We start from the raw sequence: 22,395 nt of genomic DNA, 5'->3' as shown, positions 1-22,395 counted from the left end.
GGGCAGCTTGGTCTGGGACATCTTGGTGTGGGGCAGCTTGGTCTGGGACATCTTGGTGTGGGGCAGCTTGGTCTGGGACATCTTGGTGTGGGGCACCTTGGTCTGTGACATCTTGGTGTGGGGCATCTTGGTCTGGGAAACCTTGGTCTGTGACATCTTGGTGTGGGGCATCTTGGTCTGGAAAACCTTGGTCTGCGACATCTTGGTGTGGGACACCTTGGTCTGGGACATCTTGGCGTGGGACACCTTGGTCTGGGCCACGTTGGTCTGGGACATCTTGGTGTGGGGCACCTTGGTCTGGGACATCTCGATCTGGGTCATGTTGGTCTGGGCCACGTTGGTCTGGGATATCTCGGTCAGGGCCACGTTGGTCTGGGACATCTTGGTCTGGGATACCTTGATCTGGGACATCTTGATGTGGCTCCTCAGGACCAGCCAGGGTCTCCGAGGCAGTTGCAGCAACAGTCCCAGGAGGTGTCATGTCCCCTGCAGGGACATCAGTAGACAGTGGACTTGCAAAATCTTCAGAAGTACAACCCCCCTCCTCAGCAGTGTCAGCCATCAGGGGGCTGGAGCCTGAGGTGGACAGCACCTCCTCCTGGTTCTCACTGTCAGGACTAGGGTGCGTGGAGCCTTCTGGTAGAGACAGGGACTCCACGCAGGGGGCAGGGATTGACACGGGCTCAGTGATCTCTGGGGTGGCTGGGCGGCTGGAGGGCTTGTCACCAGGGGAGCTCCCTTCCTCCTCCATGCTGGTATTGAGCGCCTGACAGTGCTGCAGACGGGCACGTCTGGCTCGTGCCCCTCCAGGCTGCAGCAAAGTTATGGCCGGCCTAGGCCCGGGGCCTCTGTCCAGCACCACATTGTGCTGCTGTCCAGAACTGGGGCTATCTTCGGTGACAGGTAATGGCTTCTCCTCATATTCTTCTTCCTCAAGGGTCCACGTCAGATCGCTCAGGCATTCAGACTGTGCTCGCTGAGAGCAATAAAGATAGAAGCCTCGGTCACTATGGCAAACGTGAGGAAGCTGTGACATACCCACATAGGTGACTCTTCCCAATTCCCTCCTATTGCTCTACTTGGAATCCTGGCTCACAAGTTCAGCAGAACTTGGCACCTACGTCCTCAAAATAAATATTGCCTACAGCCTGCTTGGCCTGGCCTCAAAACCAATGGACTACAGAGTGAAGCAAAGCGAAGGGGACCTGTAGCAGCTGGGTGTCTGCTGTGCTTTGTGCTCTATGCTTATTTCACTTAATCCTCTGTTCATCCCGCTGAGGGAGGATTTATCTCCATTTTTGCACTTGAGAACCAGGAGCTCTGAGAGGTTGATACCTTGGGTCAAGGTTGAACCAACAGGTGGCCCAGCTAAACAGCTGGTGCTCACTCTACCACCTGAGTTCCTCCGAGCCAGTCTCCCACGTCAACACTCCTCAGGGAAGTGCCCTTATAGCAAAGCTAGATTGATTTTCCTAAAAGAGCTGATCATGTCAAACACAGTCAATTGCTAACTACAGTTTATAGGATAAAACCCAACATTTTCAGCTAAATGTAAATTCCTATAGTCTCTGGTCTTAAGTTATTCTTTATACCACCTACTCAGGTCAAATCAAGGCCCCAACACTGTGCCAGACATCCAGGCTGAGTGACTGTGGGCTGTCCCCCCAATACTTCCAGGATGCTCTGCCAGCAGCCCAAGGCCTATTTCCAACTCCACCTCTTGCTGGAAGTCTTGCCTGCCCCCTGCAGCTCACTGTTCTCCCTTGTCTGGCCTCCTAAAGCACTACTGGCTGGACAGCCATACACTACCTTGTGGTATTTTTCTTTTGAAAGATTCTAGAATTCAGATTCTAGTCAGCTTCCTCGTTCTTGTCACCAAGTCAGTTCCTGCCCTCTCAGGAAGGAAAAGAGATCAAAGTAGTAACAAATCACTCAAAAGTAGTATGTCAAAATGAACAAACGGTTGGAGGTGTTGAAGTTGATCTTTTTATAAAGCTCATGACAGGCCAGGCATAATGGCTCAAGCCTATAATCCTAGCACTCTGGGAGGCCAAGTTGGGAGGGTCCCTTGAGAACAGGAGATTGAGACCAGCCTAAGCAAACTAAAATAGAAAAATTAGCTGGTCTTTGAGGTAGGTGCCTGTAGTCCTCAGCCTGGAGACTGAGGCAGGAGGATTGCTTATACCCAGGAGTTTGACATTACTGTGAGGTAGGCTGAGGCCATGGTACTCTAGTCAGAGCAACAGAGTAAGACTCAAAAATAAAATAAAATAAAAAGCTCAAAATAAAATAAAATAAAAAGCTCATGACATGGACCCCAAGAGTTACTCAGGCTGTTGCTCTCTCCTCCCCTTTTTCTAATAGGAAATGTGACACACAGGGGTGTGTTGGCAATAGTTGTTTTGTTGCTGTTGCTTGTTATTTTAACATTTTCCAGCTGGTATCTGCTTATCAAGAGAACACAAGATGACTGGGATGTTTGTGATAACAACTGATTCTAACTCCTGCTAAAAGACACTCTCCTTTTCTTTTGGATTTAAAAAGAGGAAGAAGCCAGGTGCGGTGCCTCATGCCTATAATCTTAGCACTCTGGGAGGCCAAGGCGGGTGGACTGCCAAGGACCTACCTGCCAAGGCGGGTGGACTTCAAGACGAGCCTAAGCAAGAGCGAGAACCCATCTCTTAAAATAGCCAGGCACTGTGGTGGGCACCTGTAGTTCCAGCTACTTGGGAGGCTAAGGCACGAAGATTGCTTGATCCCAAGAGTTTGAGGTTGCTGTGAGCTATGACGCACTCTACCAAAAGTGATAAAGTAAAACTGTCTCAAACAAACTAAATAAATAAAGGAAGGAAGATGTGCAAAGAAATCTACACAGAAGAATTTTCAAAAGCTGCTGATCCTTGATGTTGTGTGTCACTGATCTTTTGCTACTACAGGAAATTGTTGATGTGGAAACCTCTTTAAGATGTGGGTCACTGTTATTTTTGTGTGTGTGTGTGTGGAGACAGAGTCTCACTTTGTTGCCCTTAGTAGAGTACTGTGGCGTCACACAGCTCACAATAACCTCCAACTCCTGGGCTAAGGCAATTCTCCTGCCTCAGCCTCCTGAGTAGCTGGGACTACAGGTGCCTGCCACAATGTCTGGCTATTTTTTTGTTTCAGTTTGGCTGGGGTTGGGTTTGAATCCACCACCCTTGGTATATGGAGTCAGTTCCCTTATCCACTGAGCCACAGGTGCGGCCCAGGATGTGGGTCATGTCTTAAACCTGTCAGTCATGAAAACCCACAAAAGGCAGCAGAGGGTGTGGCATGGCCACTCTTTCCCACCCTTGGAGTAGTTAGGGAGCATGTGAGAGCATCTCAACCCCTGAGAAGGACCAGGCCACAAGGAAGGTCCTCATGTTTGGGAAGAGGGACCTCATGACTAAAGGGTGAAAGAGGCTGTGGGCACTGAAGGACGGAAGCCTCCAATTTAGAGCCCAACAATGAATGGAGGGACACTGGTGACTAGCACCCCATCAGGAAAGCCTGGAGCCCCTGAGAACTTAAAATACCCACACCTGCTCTCTTACCAAGCAGGGGATGTGAGAAGGAAAAGGAAAGATATGGGAGCAACCGAGTTTAAATCAAGGAATGACTGTGTTTACATGTTTACCCAGACTGACTACGTCAAATTTTCTGTCATCCTAGGTAGAATGCCATGGTGTCATAGCTCACAGCAACCTCCAACTCTAGGACTTAAGTGATTCTCTTGCCTCAGCCTCCCAAGTAGCTGGGTAGCTGGGACTACACGTGCCTGCCACAACACACAGCTATTTTTCTGTTGCAGTTGTCATTGTTGCTTAGTTGGCCCGGGCTGGGTTCAAACCCATCAGCCTCAGTGTATGTGGCTGGCGCTGTAAGCACTGTGCTACGTGTGCTGAGACTCTTTTCTCTTTTTTGAGACAGTCTTGCTCTGTCACGCAGGCTGGAGTGCAGTGGTATGATCATGGCTTACTGCAGTCTCAAACTTCTGGGCTCAAGTGATCCTCTCGCCTTGGTCTCTCACAGTGCTGGGATCATAGGCATGAAACACCACTCTTGGCTTACAAAATGGGATTCAAGAAAGTCATGTTCCAAACTACAACAAGAGGGTTATAGCTCTGCGTAGGGGGCAGTGAGAGGGGCTGCATTTCCATCTAAGTATAAGCCTGGCTTCCTTCTGTCACCAGGTCCTGGCCAGGCTATGGCTGATACATAAGTCCCTGTCAGAGCAATAGATAGAGCTGTGGGAATAAAGCACAGACTTGAGGGGCAGAAGGGAGCTTGCCTTGTCCCTGGCCCTGTGGTTTCACTCAGCATGAGGACAGGCAGATCTGGAGTTACTGGGCCACGTCAAGTCTCCACAGCATTCAGCCTTTAACCACAGACATGCTGAGAAAATAAGCATGGGAACAAGTCCCCAACGCCCTGGCTGACAGGCGCCTGAAGGTGACCCACCTTGCCTCTTCCTCTAGCATTAGCCAACCCTGCTGGCATGAGTCTAAAACCCCCCTTCTACGTGCCCAAAGGAGAACGTGCTTTCTCCAGGGAGCTGTGACACCCAAGTGCACCAGCCCACTGTCTCCAGCAGAAACACCTAGCTCATCTTGGGTACTTCATCAACACTTCACAATTGTGTCGTGAGGGAAGGACAGGACATTAGCCTGGGAGCACCTTTTTCTCAGCACTGTCATTCTCTGTGGCCAGGCTGGCCCCATAACCTGCTCCTCACTTTTTCCTGGGGTGAGGTGTTATAGGTCCTGTCAGGCAGGGGAGATGGTAACAAACTGTGCACCCTGCACCCCTGAGTACCACAAAGGCAAAGCTGTCAGTGAGCCAGTTTCTCAGCTTCCAGGACTAGAAGGTAATGATGTCCTCAGGCAGCACACCCAAAGAGGGGCCTGTCCTCACAGAGGACATGAAGGACACAGAGGCCCATGCTACTAAGTCGGTCCTTGCACAAGGCAGGTGTTCCCTCTAGTGGTTCAGCTGCTGCTTCTGCCATTCACTCATTCATCAGTTCACTCATTCATTCATTCATTCAACAATTCTTGACTAGCATTGTTCTAGGGGCCGAAGTACAGCTGGAAAGGGGCTCAAAGAAGACTGACAGTGACCAGTGGGCACACAGGTTCACAAAAGTCTGGTGTGTGACAAGTGCTCTGAAGGAAGTGCATGTCAGGCAGAGCCCCTGGGGAGAGGACCTCTGAGCCCCAAAGCTGAGAAAAGCCAGCCAGGAGAAAAGTATCTGGGCAGGGGACCCAGCAATCCTGGGGCCTCAGGCCAGAGGCAGCTTAGGAAGCTTAAGAAGCAGAAAGGAGGCCAAAGAGCCGAGTAAGAGAGAGGGCAGAAGACCGAGACCTGGGCAGGGCCTGATCTTGCCAGGCCTGGCATGTGGGCTTTATACCAAGTGCAACGGGAAGGCCACTGGCACACAGCACAGGGCAGGTTCCTAGCCAGTGTGTGGGGAACGAGGGATGAATAAATGGAGTGTCATATGCGGAGAAGAGATATAGCTAACTAATGTTGAAAAAGATGAGCAATTCTAGCTCCTCCAGCATGGTCCCATCAATGGGGGGTGCTCAGAGGGGTTGTGAAAGGAGAAATGGGGGGAGAAAGAGAGAAGGGGTGGAGAATGGGATGCCAAGCCTGCCTGGCTCGCCTTTGCGTAGAGAACAAAAACCCAGTTACCGATGACAGCCGCCTCAATTTACTCGACCGCTGGTTGCGGGGCTTAACCAGGAGCTTGTGCTTAGCTGCAGAGTTGTCCAGGCAGGAGGAGGACTCTGGAGGGTGACTGAAGTCAGCCACGGGCGCCAAGCTGCTGTCTGAGGTCCGTGGGGAGACGGTGGTGTCACTTGCCTGGTCTGGAGACAGTGGCCGGGTTGAGGACACGAACGAGACCTTCATGGGACAAGGGGCAAACACACCAGGCATTAACCTCATAATGTGAAACAGGTACAGCCAACGTAAGTGCTCTCTCCTCTGACCATGCTCGGTCTTCCCTCGCTGCCTCTGGGCTTTATACTTATGGAAATACTTCCAATTTGACTCTCACCAGGGAGGGTCAATGGCTGGGCTGAACCCTAGAAGCTGCCATGGCTTTTCACAGCCATACACAGAGCTTGCGTCTAGGGCCCCCACGGCAGGTGACTCTGCCTTCTGCCTCCAGTAGCTGCCAGCACAGGTGCTTCAGACAAAAGAGATTCCTCTGATGAAACAGAACATCCCAACCTGTCCAAAGGCAGGGTCACCTGGTCCTGTCTCTGGACTCTGAGAGGGAGGCCCAGAGGTAAGATTTTAGGGGCTGTGCTGGCTCAGGTCTGAAGGTCTGTGTCCTCACCCGAGCTCTTGGAGAACTCTGGCTTTAAGTGACCATCTGTTACTTACAGACATTTTACTAGTTTATACCTCCGCAGGGAAGAAGTGACAGTCAGCAAAAAGCAATCGTGTCACCCCGGGGCAAAGGGAGAAGGGGGGTGCTGGCAGTCACACAGAAGAAGTAGGGCCACAGCCTAAGTTACTGGCACACTGAACTTGGTGAGCTCCGCATCTCTAAGGTCTAAGTGGGCTCCTGCAAAGACACACATGGGACAGAGCCTGGAGCACCTGGGAGCATGTGCAGCCTGAATACGGGGCAAGGAGCAGAGGGAGAATCTGGGAGGTGCTGGGCTTTTGGCACATCGCGGCAATTTTTGGTTCATCACACGCTGTTTCAGAAAGCCCTCACGAAACTGGTCTACTCTCATGTGCTATGACTGTTTCTTTTCTGCACACTGTGTGGGGATCCAGAAGGATGACACTATTAGAGAGATTAGCGCCGAACAGGGACAGTCCCTGCAAAGGAATGACCTCAGAAAGGAACTTATTTTCTGTGTTCACATAAAGGTCCCTCATCTTTTCTAATGAAAGTCTATGTTCACCCCTACACTGGTAAGATACAATTACTAAAATGAGGAAGAACGGGTTAGAAGTAGGCAATATCAGCCAGGGGTGGTGGCTCACACTGTAATCCTCGCATTCTGGGAGGCTGAGGCAGGTAGACTGCCTGAGCTCAGGAGTTTGAGACCAGCCTGAGCAAGAGGGAGACATGGTGTCTACTAAGAACAGAAAAACTAGCTGGGCATTGTGGCAGGCAACTGTAGTCCCAGCTACTCAGAAGGCTAAGGCAAAAGGATTGCTGGGACCCGGTAGTTTAAGGTTGCTGTGAGCTATGATGCCCCAGCACTCTCTGTCCAGGGCAACAGAATGAGACTTTGTCTCAAAAAAAAAAAAAAAAAAACAGAAAGAAAGAAAGAAATAGGCACAATCTATTTTAGCTCTCTTGTAGCTACTCAAGTACTTACGGGAATAAAGCAAAAATTATTTAAAAATAAACCACAAGACTCCTGGCCCGGCTACATCTGTGCCTGTGGCTTTGATTTTCACTATTATAGCCAATGACGCAGGAAGTCACTTTAGATTGGGAAATCGATACCTTTCCCAGATAATCTTCCTTAAAGGTCACAAACAGAATGTAAACTCATACAGAATTCTTCATATTTGACCTTGTGTAGAAGAAAAATGTCTAAATATTTGGTAAAACATTTTTCTCACTGCTTAGGACTAGGGGTCCTCAGACCTTTTAAACAGGGGACCAGTTCACTGTCCCTCAGACCGTTGGAGGGCCAGACTGCGGGCCCCGGGACAAGTCAGCTGCTAAGCAGGACAGGCAGCGGTGGCAAAAATACCCAGCAGGCTGGATAAATGCCCTAGGTGGGTTGCATGTGGCCCGCAGGCATAGTTTGAGGACGCCTGGCTTAGGACTCATGAGAATAGACAAGATGAGAATACACTTCGCAAATGCTCTCTGAATGGGAATGATGACATCATTTCTGACGACAGTCCTTCAGTCCCTTTATAAACCCAAAACCATGAAGGCTCCAAGAGACAAATAGTCCCTACTCCTCCTCTGTGTGGGTCACCATGCATTTGCACTGTCTGGGTATACAGTGTTGGGCACAGGCCTACTCTGGCTACTAGGCTGGGGCCCTTGGCATGGAGCTTAACTTCCATGACCTCTGTCCCACGTGGAAAACCTTGCACCAGCTGTCATGGCTAATCTTCCCCAAGGGAAGTCAACTCCTCTAGCCTCAGAACCCTTACCCCAGTCTCCACTATTGCTCAGAGAGCTCTTGGGGACTCGAAAGGCTCACACCTTCATGGCTCAGGAGCCTTATGAGGTCTGTCTTTGATCCGAGATGTAACTATGTGGGGTTGGGTGGCGTCTAGGGGAGGAGGATGGGGCCAGGAAGCTGTCTTGTGCTTTCCTGGGTGGGCTGGCGACATTTTAGAGTGCATTCACAGCTGAGTAGACTGCAGTCCGTCACCTAACTTTTCCTGAAATCTATGCTTCTGCATGACTCTAGCAGCAGAGAATTTAAAAGTTTAATGTGGTTTTTTGTTGGGGGAATGCAATTCAACAAATCTGAGGAAACAGCTGGGGTTCAGAAGCTTTTTCTGGGGTGATCCTGGGTGACAGCTGCTTTACAGTGTTTGTCCTCAAAAAGCAGGGCTCAGCATTGAGGAGGGGGCTGAGGGAGACACAAGCAGGCACGCCCACCAGGCAGGAGGCAGAGATGGTGGGCCGAGGTCACTGGTGATGAGAAGTCCACTGGCCCTCCTGGGAAGGGCAGGCACTGATCTACCCACTCTCATTATCTTCCCCCCAAACCCTCTGAGGACACAGATTCTAAGAGGTGACAAACCTGCCCAAGGCCTTGCTTCGTAGTGGTAGGGTATGTATTTGTGACCAAAGCTGTGTCACTCCACCACCTTCCCTTCCCTCATCCCCAAGAGCAAAACAGACTTAAGAGACCTGCCGGTTTTACCACCTTCTACCCAGAATTTCCTACCTAGAATATGACCAGATAGACGTAATTTTACCTTAAAAACCACCAGGTAAAGTTTTATCAGTTGTGATCTAATGTGGTTATAAGTTTGAGAAATAATTCCACATATTTCCTGAAAGCTCTCTTTTGCCAGGAAATGTCACCTTGGCAGTATCATCAAATACTTGTCACTAAAGCCTTTTCACAATAACTTTAAGTTTTTCTATCAAGTATGTAGGTCTATATAAGGTGTCACATAGAAAAGAATTAAGCAGCCCATAATCCCATCCTTTTGGGATTTAAGGTGCCCTTATACTAAATACTATGTGTTATATAAACACATCTTAAAGAGTGTATTGTTTTTCTCTCTCCATCAGCCAACAGTGCACAAAAAACTTCTAAGAGATCAAAATGTAATCACTGTGTCCTCAAAACCAAGATGATAAAGATTACCCCTTTTTTTTTTTAAGTTTCAAAGACCTCTATTTTGGTTTCCTATGAAGTTAAGGATTGTTCATATTCTCCACTAAGATAAAATCTTAGAACACTGGTTTTGTAAAAAAACAAAGTAACAACCACCAAAGGGACGCCATGAAAGCCAAGGTCAGCCCTGGCCCAGTGTGAGTGGCTCCCACTCAACTAACCGTGGAATATGTGCGTCCTGGTGCCGTGCAGGTTTGGAGCTGGGCTCATTTGTTCTCTAATGAAAACAGGGGGAGGAACTATCTGTTCTTCCTGCCTGTTCCGGCTAAAGGCAGGGAACAGGACGCTGTGTGAAGCAGGCATCTGTGGGCAGGGAGGCGGCACTCAGTCAACACTGAGTAACAAGGCAGCCCCCAACAGACAACTCCCTACCATGTGGCCCGGAAATACACAAGTCACATCTGCTCCCAAGAAGAAGATACTGAAACAGCACACACAAGTATTTTAAGGTGTTAAGGGGCACAAGGTCAGCTCAGTGGAACCCAGGAAAGAGGCTACACATTCTCCTTCCCACCCTCGCTCCCTCTCCTTGAGGCTAGAGAGCAGGCATGGGTAACCCACTGTCTTCAGACCCTGCTCCTGGAGTGAGGAAGGACAAGTTCACCCTGCAGCAGGATATTGGGGAATAATTCTCCAGCCAGCTTCGTGTGAGCCCCCAACCCTGGAGCTTACTTTAACTCAGCCATACCATAGTCTTCCTTCTACCTTTCCAGAAGGAACGCACACCTACACACAAAAATGAGACGTAGCAAGGCGTCCAGGTATCCAAGTTGAAGTGGTTATTGAATGTAATTCAGAGCAGCACAGAATCTGCAGAGCACTGGCTCACAGTGGAAGCCCGATTCACTGTAAACAGTCCCTGGAGCAGGCCAGAGGTGACAGTGTTCCAAAGATGCATGGGCAGGTACGTGGCTATAAAAAATAAACTCTGGCCTTTATTTGTTTTTCAAATGTCAGCATAACTCAGATAACTCCAACTCTATCCACCTCCACAGCAAGCAAGACTTGTCTGCATGGGGAAAATAATAATCTATTTTTGTCATTTGGTATAATTACCTTGCATGGGTGTTAAGTAGTCTTATTATAATAAAATAAAACTTTTTAAAAACATCAGCACCATGAGCTATGTTGTTTACATGGGAGAAAGTTTAATTCTTCAGGCTCCTCCTCTCAGATTGGTATGTGGGATGGGTTGTTCCACCCTGTTAAGGTCATAAACTCCTCTCCTGCTTGTCACCCTGTCCCTGCTGCCCTGTTAGCCAGCAACATGCCTCACATTACTGCTCCTAAACCAATATGTTCTCATGGTTCTGAGACTCAGACTTGAGCTCCTACGTTAAGGGTTATATAACATGTTTACTACTTCCCTCTCCCTCTGGCCAAATGTCACGACAACAGAAGATAGAAACCAAGGTGTTTCCCTTCTCTCTTCTTTGAAATAGGGTTCTGGGACTGGCTATCTGCTCAGACAGGAAAGACAGGTATGGGGTTGATTGTATCAGACTTGTCACCATCACAAAAAATGCTGTTAAAACCACATCTTCTAACCACACCTGAATTTCTGCCTAAAGAATGAAAAATAAATACAGTGCAGGGGCTGACTCTAGGTGCCAGTGACCTGGCCTGCCACACAGTGCACAGCCTCACCCACCCACAGAGATCTCAGGGGAACATATGGAGGTCCCAGAACTCGGGCCCCCTTGGTGGCGGATGTGGGTATAGATGCACACTGGCTCAGGGGGCACTTGCCTTTATGGTGGGGCCGAGCGCCACATCATGCAGCAGGGACATCTCTGGGGGGCTCCTGGGCAGCCCGTCATCCTCAGAGCTCATGCCAGCATCCTCTCCCCGCTTGGTGGGAAGCGCCCCTGGAGGAGGTGGTGGCCCCATTTTCACATTACACTGGATTTTTAACTAGATTAGAATAAAGAACATTTGCTCTTATTTTCATTAACATTTATCAACAAGTCCTCCCGATCCAATCCATTCATTCAGGAAATGTCTTCAACACCCTTATGTGGTACAGAGAGCTGAGCCCAGGGAGCACCTGCACCAGCTCTCTGCCTGTCATCTCTTGCTCATTCATCTAAGAATGAGTCTAGATCCACTTGTAACTCATTTGGAGGGTTATGATCTGTGGGGCTCTACTTGACAGTGTATCAAATAAACCAAGCAGAAAGCATTCAAAAACTTCTCAATTGATACTTGACAGACATACCGAGCCACATGGCCAAGGAAAGGTTTACCTGCAGAGCTTTAATCCGATCACACACATTTTCTTGGGAAAATACTCGCACAGGTCGAGCAGGGTCCTGTCCAGACTCAGGGATGAAAATACTGTCATGTGAGAGGGCCCGGCTTCCCAGTGTGCCCCTCGACTCCCTAGGACAAAAGAGCCACTGTGAGATTCTGCCCACGTCCACCTGGAGGACTCAGGCTGGGAGAGGGGCATGTGGGGTCACAGCACATCATACAACACTCCCTGGGTTGCATTTGCTTGTTGTTGCCCTTGACTTCTGTTTGTCCCTACACTATCAAAGGCCACAGTCAAGTATCAGAAGAGCAGTGCAGGGATAGGAATTTTCCTAGGAGAGCTAAATGTTGAGTGAATTCTTTAATTCTTTTTATTGATGAAAAAACCAAGGTCTGGCAAGGTGTGAGGTCCAAGATGGCAAGCCTGGCAGGGCTGGGCTTTGAGGAAGCCTGTCATGGGCCAGGGAGGGGGAGATCATGCCTTGTAGGCAAACACGCAGCTCCTTGGTGGGCTGGAAGCTGTGTTTGCTCAGCAGGCTCATAAGACACTCCAAAGTATACACCCACAGCTGGTTTGAAATGAGAGCTGAGATCTGCAAAGCCACGGCCTCTTTTTATCACCTGGTACCATCCATGCGATCCTGCCTCTGTGCCTAGGTGCTGGAGGAGATATGGCAGGCCTTTCTGTCGTCACCATCCCAGGATCTGATTTGTAACTGAACCCACAGGACATTCACAAAATGTCCTGAGAGGATGTGGGAATTAGCCATCAGATTTTCCTAGCAGTGGTGGCTGCCTGAACAATAGGTGGAAGGAGATGACTGAGACCTGGATGATGAAGGAAGGAAAGCCTGTCTCTGCACAGCGACATAGTGTGCGTACCAACCCCACCCCCATCTTCCCGCCTTCCCCACATGACCCCTCCCCCAGGCATCCTGTCCACTGTGAGGCATGTGGGTTTCTGAGGTGTGGCTCTGCCCCATGGTTGGTTAATGATGCTTCCTTTGAATAAAACTCCTTCCAACCCTGCAACGTTAAGGCATGGCTCCCAGAAGGGTGTGTCCTCACATTTCCGGGAGGGAATAAGCCAAGTGAAGGAACTTGGCCCTCCTTGCCAACAGCAGCTCTTAACCCAAAGGTCACACATGCACCTAGATTTCCCTCCTCCAGTGGGTGTTCTTGGCTACACCCTCTGGAAACCACAACTACTGCCTAAACATCTGGGTGTAGCAGGAGCAGAAAAGCATGAAGAGGCCTCCACAAAAATACACTGGCAAAAAAGCAAAATGCCACGGGCACAAGGTCATTCATTACAGCAATATTTATAAAAGCAAAAGATGGGAAACAACCCAAACGTCCCATAGTCGGTGTCTAACTGAAGAAAATATGGAATGTCAGTCATATAATGGAGGACTCTCCAGCTGATTCAGTGGGTGAGGAAGACCTTCATATGCTATATACAGGCATCGCCAGATTATCCTAAGGACAAAGGAACAAACAGTGCAGAACAATGCTCATGCTGTGTTAGCTCTGTGCGGTGGGGTGTGTGTGTGTGTGTGTGTCTGAGTATACATATGAATACACACCTGTGCCTTTGCTTCTCTTTCTAAAAATAAAAATAGAAGGGCAAGTAACAAATGAATAAAATTTGTTTCCTTTAGGGAGACAGAAAAAACTAGATACAGAGACAGGGTATAAAAGTACCTATATTTACAATTTTGTCTTTGAAACTAGGTAAATGTTTTATGTAATTAAAAGATAAAATAAAACCAAATGGGAAATAAATCTCTAAAACTAGAATCCAAAGAGAAACAAACAAGCCTAATTTTATATGAAATTGAAGGCATGATCGTACAAAGAAAAGAATGATTTCAAATGACTTTGACGCTACATCCAGAATTGGGTCAATTCTAAGAATAGTAACAAAAACTCCAAAGCTATCAACTTGTACACAGTAATACTAGCAATAATATTAGTAACAATGAGAAGAATAGCAAAAATTAGCAAATTATACTCTGTAGTCTTATTACTAGTAACACTGATTAAAAGGCAGAGTACAAAATAATGTTTATAACATAACTTCTGTGTAGGAAAGGGGATAGTAAAATTATCATAAATATGTGATAGGATAAATAATTTTGTTAATATAAGGAGCCAAAGTTTTCGTGCAAGAGAAAAGAGAATACAAAGAATCAAAGAAGTAAAAATGTTGCCTTATTAAGCTTGAATTGAAGTATCAGGGAATTAACGAATCAAAGATTTGTTTTCCTCCAGGAAATAAAACATAAAGGACAGCCAACTAGCAGTCATCACCTGGCAGTCAGACTGTGGTCTCTAAAAACTATTTCACATTATAAGGAAACAACTAGGGCCCTGTAATTTCAGGGCGTGAAATCTCAGGTCTGGAGCAGGAAGTCTGCAGACCAAACCTGGGATTTCTTATTGTGCAAGAAAGCAAGGAAACTTTCAAAGATGAATGGGGTCATGTCAAATGAACCCAGGAGCTAATCTGAAATGACTCTCAATAGCCTAAGATGGAATAATTTGATCGTTAAAAAGAATACTGTTGTGGATTAAAGCAAATCAAATATATCAAAATCAGCACATACCCAATGATACCTGAGGGGGGAAAAAGGAAAAGAAAAAACAAAACTCGGTATCACGGTACCAGACTTCAGGCTATACTATGAATCTATAGTGATCAAAACAGCATGGTACTGGCACAAAAACAGAGTGGTAGATTTATGGAACAGAATATAGAACCAAGAGATGAACCCAGTTACTTATTGTCATTTGATCTTCATCAAGCCTGTCAAAAATATTCAGTGGTGGGGCGGGAAAGACTCCCTATTTAACAAATGGTGCTGGGTGAACTGGCTGGTGACCTGTAGAAGACTGAAACTGGTCCTCCACCTTTCACCAACAAAAACTGATTCTCACTGGATAAAAGATTTAAACTTAAGACATGAAACTATAAAAATACTGGAAGAGAGTGCGAGGAAAACACTTGAAGAAATTGGCCTGGGAGAATATTTTATGAGGTGTCCCCTCCCCCACCCCGGCCAATTGAAGCAATACCAAAAATACATTACTGGGATCTGATCAAACTAAAAAGCTTTTGCACAGCCAAGAGCACAGTAAGTAAAGCAAAGAGACAACCTACAGAATGGGAGAAGATTTTTTGCAGGTTATGCTTCTGACAAAGGTCTGATAACTAGAATCTACAGAGAACTCAAACTAATCAATAAGAAAAGAACAAATAACCCAATTTCTATGTGGGTAAGAGACTTGAATAGAAACTTCTCTGATAAAGACAGGTGCATGGCCTACAAACACATGACAAAATGCTCATCGTCCTTAATCATCAGAGAAATCAAATCAAAACCACTTTGAGATGTCATCTAACTCCAGTAAAGATTAGCCCACATCACAAAATCCCCAAACTACAGATGTTGGCATAGATGTGGAGAGAAGGGAATGCTTCTACACTGCTGGTGGGAACGCAAGCTAATACAATCTTTTTTGAAAGACGTAGACCTAAAAGTAGATCTACCGTTTGATCCTGCAATTCTTCTACTAGGGATATACCCAGATTATCAAAAATTATTTTACAACAAAGACATCTGTACCAGAGTATTTACTGCAGCCCAAGTGCCCACTGATCCATGAATGGATTAACAAATTGTGGTATATGTACACCATGGAATGCTATGCAGCCATGAAATAGATGGAGACTTCATATCTTTTATGTTTACCTGGATGGAGCTGGAACATATTCTTCTTAGTAAGAAGTGTCTCAAGAATGGAAGAAAAGGTATCCGGTATACTCAATACTACTATGAAATCAACAAATAATCACCTACACACTCATATGAATGGCAAAAAATTAACTATAGTCCAGAAAGTAGAAGGGAAGAGGAGAGAGAGGGGAGGGGAGGGGATATGAGAGGAGGGAGGGTATTTGGGGTGGGACCTCACCTAATGTGCATGATGCAATGGTACATTTCAAAACTATTAAGAAATGAGTATAATTGTGATGGATATGTTACTTAGTTCAATGTAAGCATTTCACATCGTATATGAAAGCAGTACCCTGAACCCCATAAATACATCAATGTACAAAGTTAGGATTTAATTAAAAAAACAAAAACAAAAACAAAACTCATCAGTCACTACTGGAAGTTGGTGGGGTACCTGGTCTTTTACTCTGAAGAAGTATTGATAAAAGGAGAACCATGCCTTAACCTCACTTTCCTGCACAAACTGTACCTCAGAGGAACCGTGCAGTTGGTGAAGGCTGGTAGGGAGATCACACTGACGCCCCTGAAGCCACTACTGGGAAGTGTGATATGAGGTGACAACACCTGCACCATCCTGAACTTAAATATAATCAAACTGCTAGATCCATCTAACAGTTTATGAGGAACTGAGAGAATAAAGGGAAGAGTCTGATCAAACTAAGACCAAGCAAATTCAGAATGAGGAACATTCTATAGGGTGAATGGCCCTGCTCCTCCATCAGATCAATGAGATGAAACAAAGGGTAGAGAGCAGAGGGAAACTTGTAGTTTAAGAGACTTAAGCAGCTCAATTGCACAGACACAGAATCAATAAATGGGCATCACCCTTTTCAATCCACAAGGTCCCATGTGGCTTGCCAGTACTGATACGCCTTAGCAAATGGAGCGGTTCTGATGGATGAGAAGTTGCTGCAGACTCATGCAGAGGCCAAGAGTACCTTTTAGGATCTCACTTCTTCCTCTGGCCCTCTAAAAAATGTCATTTGCACTTCCTGGGCCTCATGATACACTACCCCCAATCTCACCCACCTAGCATTAATCTCAGCAGACTGCTACCAGTAACCAAGGGCCAGCTCCCTGGCAGGTGCTGGGAATATAAAAATAAACAGACAGAGATCCCCTGTTTCTGTGGACTCCATTAAAAGGAAGACACAGACAAGTGAACAAGTTACTTTACCCAGGTTTGACCCCTCAGCTGGGCTCCCAGGCCTATATCCCCAGCTCTAGAACTGTATGCTATAGTCAAGAGATGAGGGTGGGTGTGGAGTGGGTGCTGTAAGATCCCTGGGGCTGACCAATTATTAAGTGATCATACTCAAAAATAAGTAATATTATTATATTACAATATCATCTCTCTCCCTGAGGGTTCATAGCATACTGCCCAGGAAATGTGGGCACCGTCTACATCCCTTCCATTGCAAGGTACAATGTAGGTCTATCAGGCTCCCTGCTAGCACATACGTGAACAAACACACACACACGCACACACACGTGTACACGCCTGCACATGCACACCAAAAATGAAAACAAAACCAAAAAACATAAAGAAAATCCAATTTCCTCTTCAGTCATTTGGTGCCACCAAGTGGCCAGTATAATTGCTACTCCTTAAAAACCGGCATGGAGGTGGGGGAGGGACTAGACACCATTAATGGGTGCAAAAGCCTGTGACCACCCCCCCATCTCAGTGTGGTCTACTCTCCATCCTGAAGGATATCAAGCTTTCTGAAGAGTTTTGTCCTCAAATTAAAGGGCCAATGTTGCTTAAAAGAAAATGTAGAAGTGGGCCTAGCAAGAAATCTGTTTCTTTTCCTTTTAGTCACAGAAATAACTGGAGCATATACATTGTAAACTATATTTTGATGACATACAAGTTATAAAAATAAGGATGTATTCACTAGGCTATCTCAAATTTTTGTACCTATTGGGTCTGTTCTTCCTAATGATATTTTTGGGTGATTTTTCTAAGACTGACCTGCAAGAAGCTTTTTTCCCCTTCTCTTTCTCTGTCCAGTGAAAATCTTAATGATTACTCAACATTCACGTATAGAGAAAACAAGAGAAGAAAGAACAAGTGTATTTTTCTAATATAGTATCCAGGTGCCCAAAAGAGTTTTAAGTCAAATTGAACCAGGGCCTATATCCTAATCCTGCCTGTCCCTTTCAGCGGCAGGAAGTTGGCCAAGTTCCAAATTTTCTCTAAAGCTTATTCCACTCATTTATAAAACGGTACATAGTATCTCTTCTCCCACAGTTACTGTGGACTTTAAGTATAGACAGCACATAGCAGGTAGCTGCTCATGTTTTTCCCCAACTTTCTACATCCCCATGTCTGACCAGACAAGAAATACGATGTGTTTGGAAGAACCTCTAACAGGATTACCCAGGAGGAAAGGAGGCTCAGAAATCTGGCAAGTTACCAAAATAATAAAACGGAGGATTTGGGTGCCCCTGTGCCCAGACACCCCCTCCTGCCTGCGGGAGCACCCAAGCCAGAGGGATGTACAAAGCCACTTACTCCAGCTCATCCTCAGAGTCGTAGCCCACCGGCCCTGACTCGATGGCAATGACCTCAGTCCTCGCCTGACTTTGTTTCCAGGTGCTACTTCCTGTGGACGATGGAGATTCCTTTCTCTTCTTCTTCCCGAAGAACTTCTTGAAAGTTTTGAACTTCGATTTTTTCTTTCCTGTACAGATTTTTTAAAAACACCAAATAAATAAGCAAGAGCATGTGTTTATGTGCAGGGGCGAACTGTGCCCATGAAGAGGAGAATCCAAAACTTCTGCCCACACATCAGTTATTTGCTTCAGAAAAGTCCTGTTTCCATACAGAAATACATGGTATACCAGTTTTATATACCTGAAAACAAATCTTGATTTCTGTTTAAGATATTTCAATATATGAGCCCTGAATGCTTTGGAACATGATGTCACCTTCATCCACAAATTTTATCCTATCCAGGGTCCCATGATTTCCCCTCAGCAGCTCAGCCAACTTCATTCCTTTTCTTAGGGGTATTTATGAGAACTGACAATAGAAGCAGGCCTGGATTTAGGATGCTGTCTAATACATCTCAAAAATTTGCTAAGTAAATAATGTAATGAACTGAATTTCTTTAGGAAAAAAATCAGGATCTTTCTATTATGTTTATACTAATAGAAGTTAATTAATATAAACTTGGAAGTTTACATGACCTTGCCCTCATATGGAAAATTACTTAGGGCTACTCTAGTAGGAGTTCCATCATTTTAGGTGAAGCAAACCCCTCTCCAAAGGGAAATTAGTTCTATGGCAAAGATTTCTTAACTTCTAGTGGCAGTTTTCATACTTTTCTAATCACAAAATGTTTGTGCTGTTAACAGATGGTTCTCAGTGAGCACCCTTGCCACACAATTAAAGCTGTTAACATCTCTTCCTGTTATTTATTTCTAGCTTAATTGCACTGTAGTCTGCTAACATACTCTTGGGACTTGCTTTATGGCTGACCACCTGAAAAAATTTTTGTCAATGTTCCTGGTGCTTTTGGAAATAATATATTTCCTTCAATGTTCTGTATGTGTCAATCAGGATAGGCCTTTTTCATGGCTTTGTCCAAATACTTTGTATCTTTACCGATTTTTTAACATGTTTGTTCTATCAATTACTGAGCGGTATGGCAAAAAAAAAACCCACTCCGAATGTGGATTTACCTATCTACTTATCTTTATTTAGTGGTCAATTTCTACTTTACAACTTTTGACATTATTAATACATAGAAATGTAAAATTATTATCTTGTTGGGGAATCGAAAGTTTTATGAAGCAGCCCTTTTTTAGTTATGTTTTTTGCCTTAAAGTTTATTTGAGTGCTGTTAATGGAGGTTGAGCATCAAAAGAGATGTCCGCAGCGTGAGGGATGGAGCTGTTCTTTTTGCGGCAGGCTGATGGGCAGCTGGTTTTAGAGACAAGTCTTTCTTATCAAGGCACCAAGGACATGCACCTCATTATCACGACTCTCTGGGTTGGCTCCTCTTATTAGAGTGTCAGAGGCTTGCAGGGTAAGCATATTTCTCATGGGTTTGTAACTGGACCTGTGCAAGGAGGCCACGAGCCTGTGACATGTCTCCCTTATCTGAGTTATTCCACCTGTAACAGTTTCACAGGATGGTTTTTTCAGATCTAAGATGGAGTTAGCTTGGCCCACCTAACAGGATTCTCCATCTGTATAGCTTTGCCATCTTCCCTGTGCCCAGCATCCCCAAGACAGATGTTTTTGTATCCTATTACATGGCTGGCTCCTTCTGAGGACTGTGATGGAGAAGTCTGTTCCATGTCTGTGTCTGTCCCCTCACTTCTGGGGACAGAAGTCTTGCCTATAATTTTTGGTGTTCCTTGGCTTATGGATACATTGCCCCAGATCTCTGCCTTCATGTTCACACAGTATTCTTGTTGTCTGCATGTCTGTGTCCAAGTTTCCCCTTTTAATAAGGACACCAGTCATATTGGAGTAGGAGCCCACCCAGTATGAACTTAACTTAAAATTACATCTCAAATAACCCAGTTTCCAAATGAAGCCATGTTATGAGGTACTGGGGACTTCCACGCATGAATTGAGGGAGGCACAATTCAGCCCAAAGTGTGCTGTTTCTCATCCACTGTGCCCTGCTGATTTACATGCCTGGTTATCCCTGACGACATATTATCAGTACTGAAAATATTGTTTTCTCTAATAATCTGAAGTCTAAATAGAAGGCACCTTCCTTTACAGAATATTATTTGCAAAGTACCTGGGATTATTTCCAGTCTAGGAGATGGACTGGAACTTACTAAGCAAGTTCAAGGCTTGACTTGTGCCTCCCTCAATTCATATGGGGTAGTTCCCAGTTCCTCTCTGAATTACCCAAGTGATGCCAATTCAACCTACAGATCTACACGAGGATTGATTTACTCCTGGTTCATTCACACTTGCTCAGATTTTGTAGCTCCTTGGGCTCCCACCTAGTTATAGGGAGAATCTTCTATTAGACAGTCTACCCAGACAGGCTACTTTGATGTATGAGCCTCTCTCTTACCTTTTACCCCATGAAGATGTGTGAATGAAAGGTAAAATTTCCAAGACTGGTAGAGGATCTAAGGGCAAAAGTGCATTTTATGCTCACTTATCTCTCTGGGTCACCATTTTTCTTTTAATTTTGGCCTCATTTCTTTTATTAAAAAAATGTTCTAAAGTATATTCTTCTCTACAATTTTAAATTTTAAGTGGGAGAAGGTTGGTCTGAATAACTTAAGTTCATTATTTGAAAAAAGAATACCTAGTGTCTCTTTCTTTTCTAAAATTCATTCTTCATGGTAACTTTTCAATAATATTCAATATTATTACTGATAATTCAATATTCAATAATATTACTTAGTTCAATATTTAGAACTAAGCATTTATTGAAGTTGCTTCAAGCTAATGAAAAATTTATTCAAAGTGTATTTTTTTCTGTAAAATGAGTAATGATTCAGTGTCCCAAATATGAGAAAATTTGAAAGTATACTTTTTCTCAGAGCTAATTAAAAAGCCCTCACCTTAGGGCGGCACCTGTGGCTCAAAGGAGTAGGGCGCCGGCCTTATATGCCAGAGGTGGTTCAAACCTAGCCCTGGCCAAAAACTGTAAAAAAAAAGCCCTCACCTTATATTTGAGTTTAGTTGGTAGCCATTAAAATGTGACAGAGGAAAAGTGGTTCTAATATAAAATAATAAGGAAAATCTATCTATAATATATGAAATAGAATCTTTACTGATATTAGTATCTGTAGATGGTGGTGAGCAGCTAGAATTTAATACTATTGGAAGCTATTCCTCCCGCATTTTATCAAAGAAAATATTTACTGGTATTTTGCCTTTAAACAATAGAGAGCTAAAGACCTTTGTTACCAAAATAAGGGGATTATAAATAGCTAATCTAGAGAGAAGCTGCCTTGTGGGAAGATCGATTTTTTAATGTCAATTTTACAACTCTATCAAGACGCAAGTAGCAATATGTGGATGATAGTAAACCATTTTAATCACATAATTGGCTGATTCTTGGAATGTATTATAATTTGAGATAATGATTCATGGATCTGGAATTTAGCTTAGTGGAGAATATAATAAAAGTCTCCTGAAGGAGAATAAAAGTCATAAAAGAGAGATCAAAGGCTTGCTCTTGATATAATTATTTTTTATGGATGATCAGGCCATCCTGTACTTTGCCCAACTCCTACTGGTATGCTTGGATATTTTTAGATGATAAATGAATCCATCTAGTCTCTTCACTTTCAAGTCAGCCAACATGGGGACACTGTTACCTCCAGGAATGAGGAAAATGAAGTTAAGAGCGCCTATGACTGACAGAGAAGTGAAGCAGCACTGCCCTCCTGTGGCCTCAGCTATAATAACTTGGATGTGCTGTCAGTTGCACCGTGAGGGCCTTGGGGGTATGAGAGCACAGTGAGATCCCAACCCCAGTCCCTCTCTGTCCCACAGCCAAACAGTAGCTTCCCAGAGCCAGGGGAGCCAGGGCCTTACCTGTGCCATCCTCTCCAAGGCCTTCTGCGGCTTCCCGAAGCTTAATGTCCATCACCCTTGTGGAAATCATGTCCAGCTCACTGAAATCAGATGGAAATTCATGTTATAGAAATACGTTTGGCAGAAGTTATCCATGAGTTAAGTGGTGGTGACAACTGCTTTTGGCATGACCTCATCTGTACACACCCCAGCAAAGAGAGTCCAGGGCAGAGTGCAGGACATACAGGCCAAAGGCACGTCCACAACCATGAGATCAGTAACCACACACTCGTTTAATCACTGACCAGGGCAATTTAATAGAAAACAGATTACCGGGGCAAATGCTTCACTAATTCACACATGCAGATTAGGTTTCTTTCTTTCAAAAAAGTTTTTCTCAAATGATGAGGAATTACGTTTTTCTCTTGTTTTACTATATAGAAGGTATGGAAAATAT

The 22,395-nt window shown here is 45.2% G+C and overlaps 1 protein-coding gene across 1 annotated transcript in view; it reads right to left on the bottom strand.

Moving 5' to 3' along the window:
• The window catches only part of KIAA1211L (KIAA1211 like), a 50,009-nt gene extending 27,980 nt beyond the window's left edge, over positions 1–22,029 (bottom strand). The window contains exons 1-6 of the mRNA XM_003794341.2: positions 21,960–22,029; positions 17,946–18,114; positions 11,621–11,756; positions 11,124–11,288; positions 5,713–5,925; positions 305–976 (exon numbers count right to left, since the gene is read on the bottom strand). Coding sequence (XP_003794389.1) covers positions 305–976; positions 5,713–5,925; positions 11,124–11,288; positions 11,621–11,756; positions 17,946–18,114; positions 21,960–22,029 — 1,425 coding nt within the window. The remainder of the gene's footprint in view (positions 1–304; positions 977–5,712; positions 5,926–11,123; positions 11,289–11,620; positions 11,757–17,945; positions 18,115–21,959) is intronic.
• Between the last annotated feature and the right edge of the window lie 366 nt (positions 22,030–22,395).

The sequence above is a fragment of the Otolemur garnettii genome, unplaced genomic scaffold, assembly GCF_000181295.1.
Source record: "Otolemur garnettii isolate 467f Iridium unplaced genomic scaffold, OtoGar3 scaffold00079, whole genome shotgun sequence".
In the NCBI taxonomy this organism is placed as follows: Eukaryota; Metazoa; Chordata; class Mammalia; order Primates; family Galagidae; genus Otolemur; species Otolemur garnettii.
The sequence above is the reverse complement of the archived record's forward strand: the minus strand, read 5'-3'. Positions and strand labels throughout refer to the sequence as shown.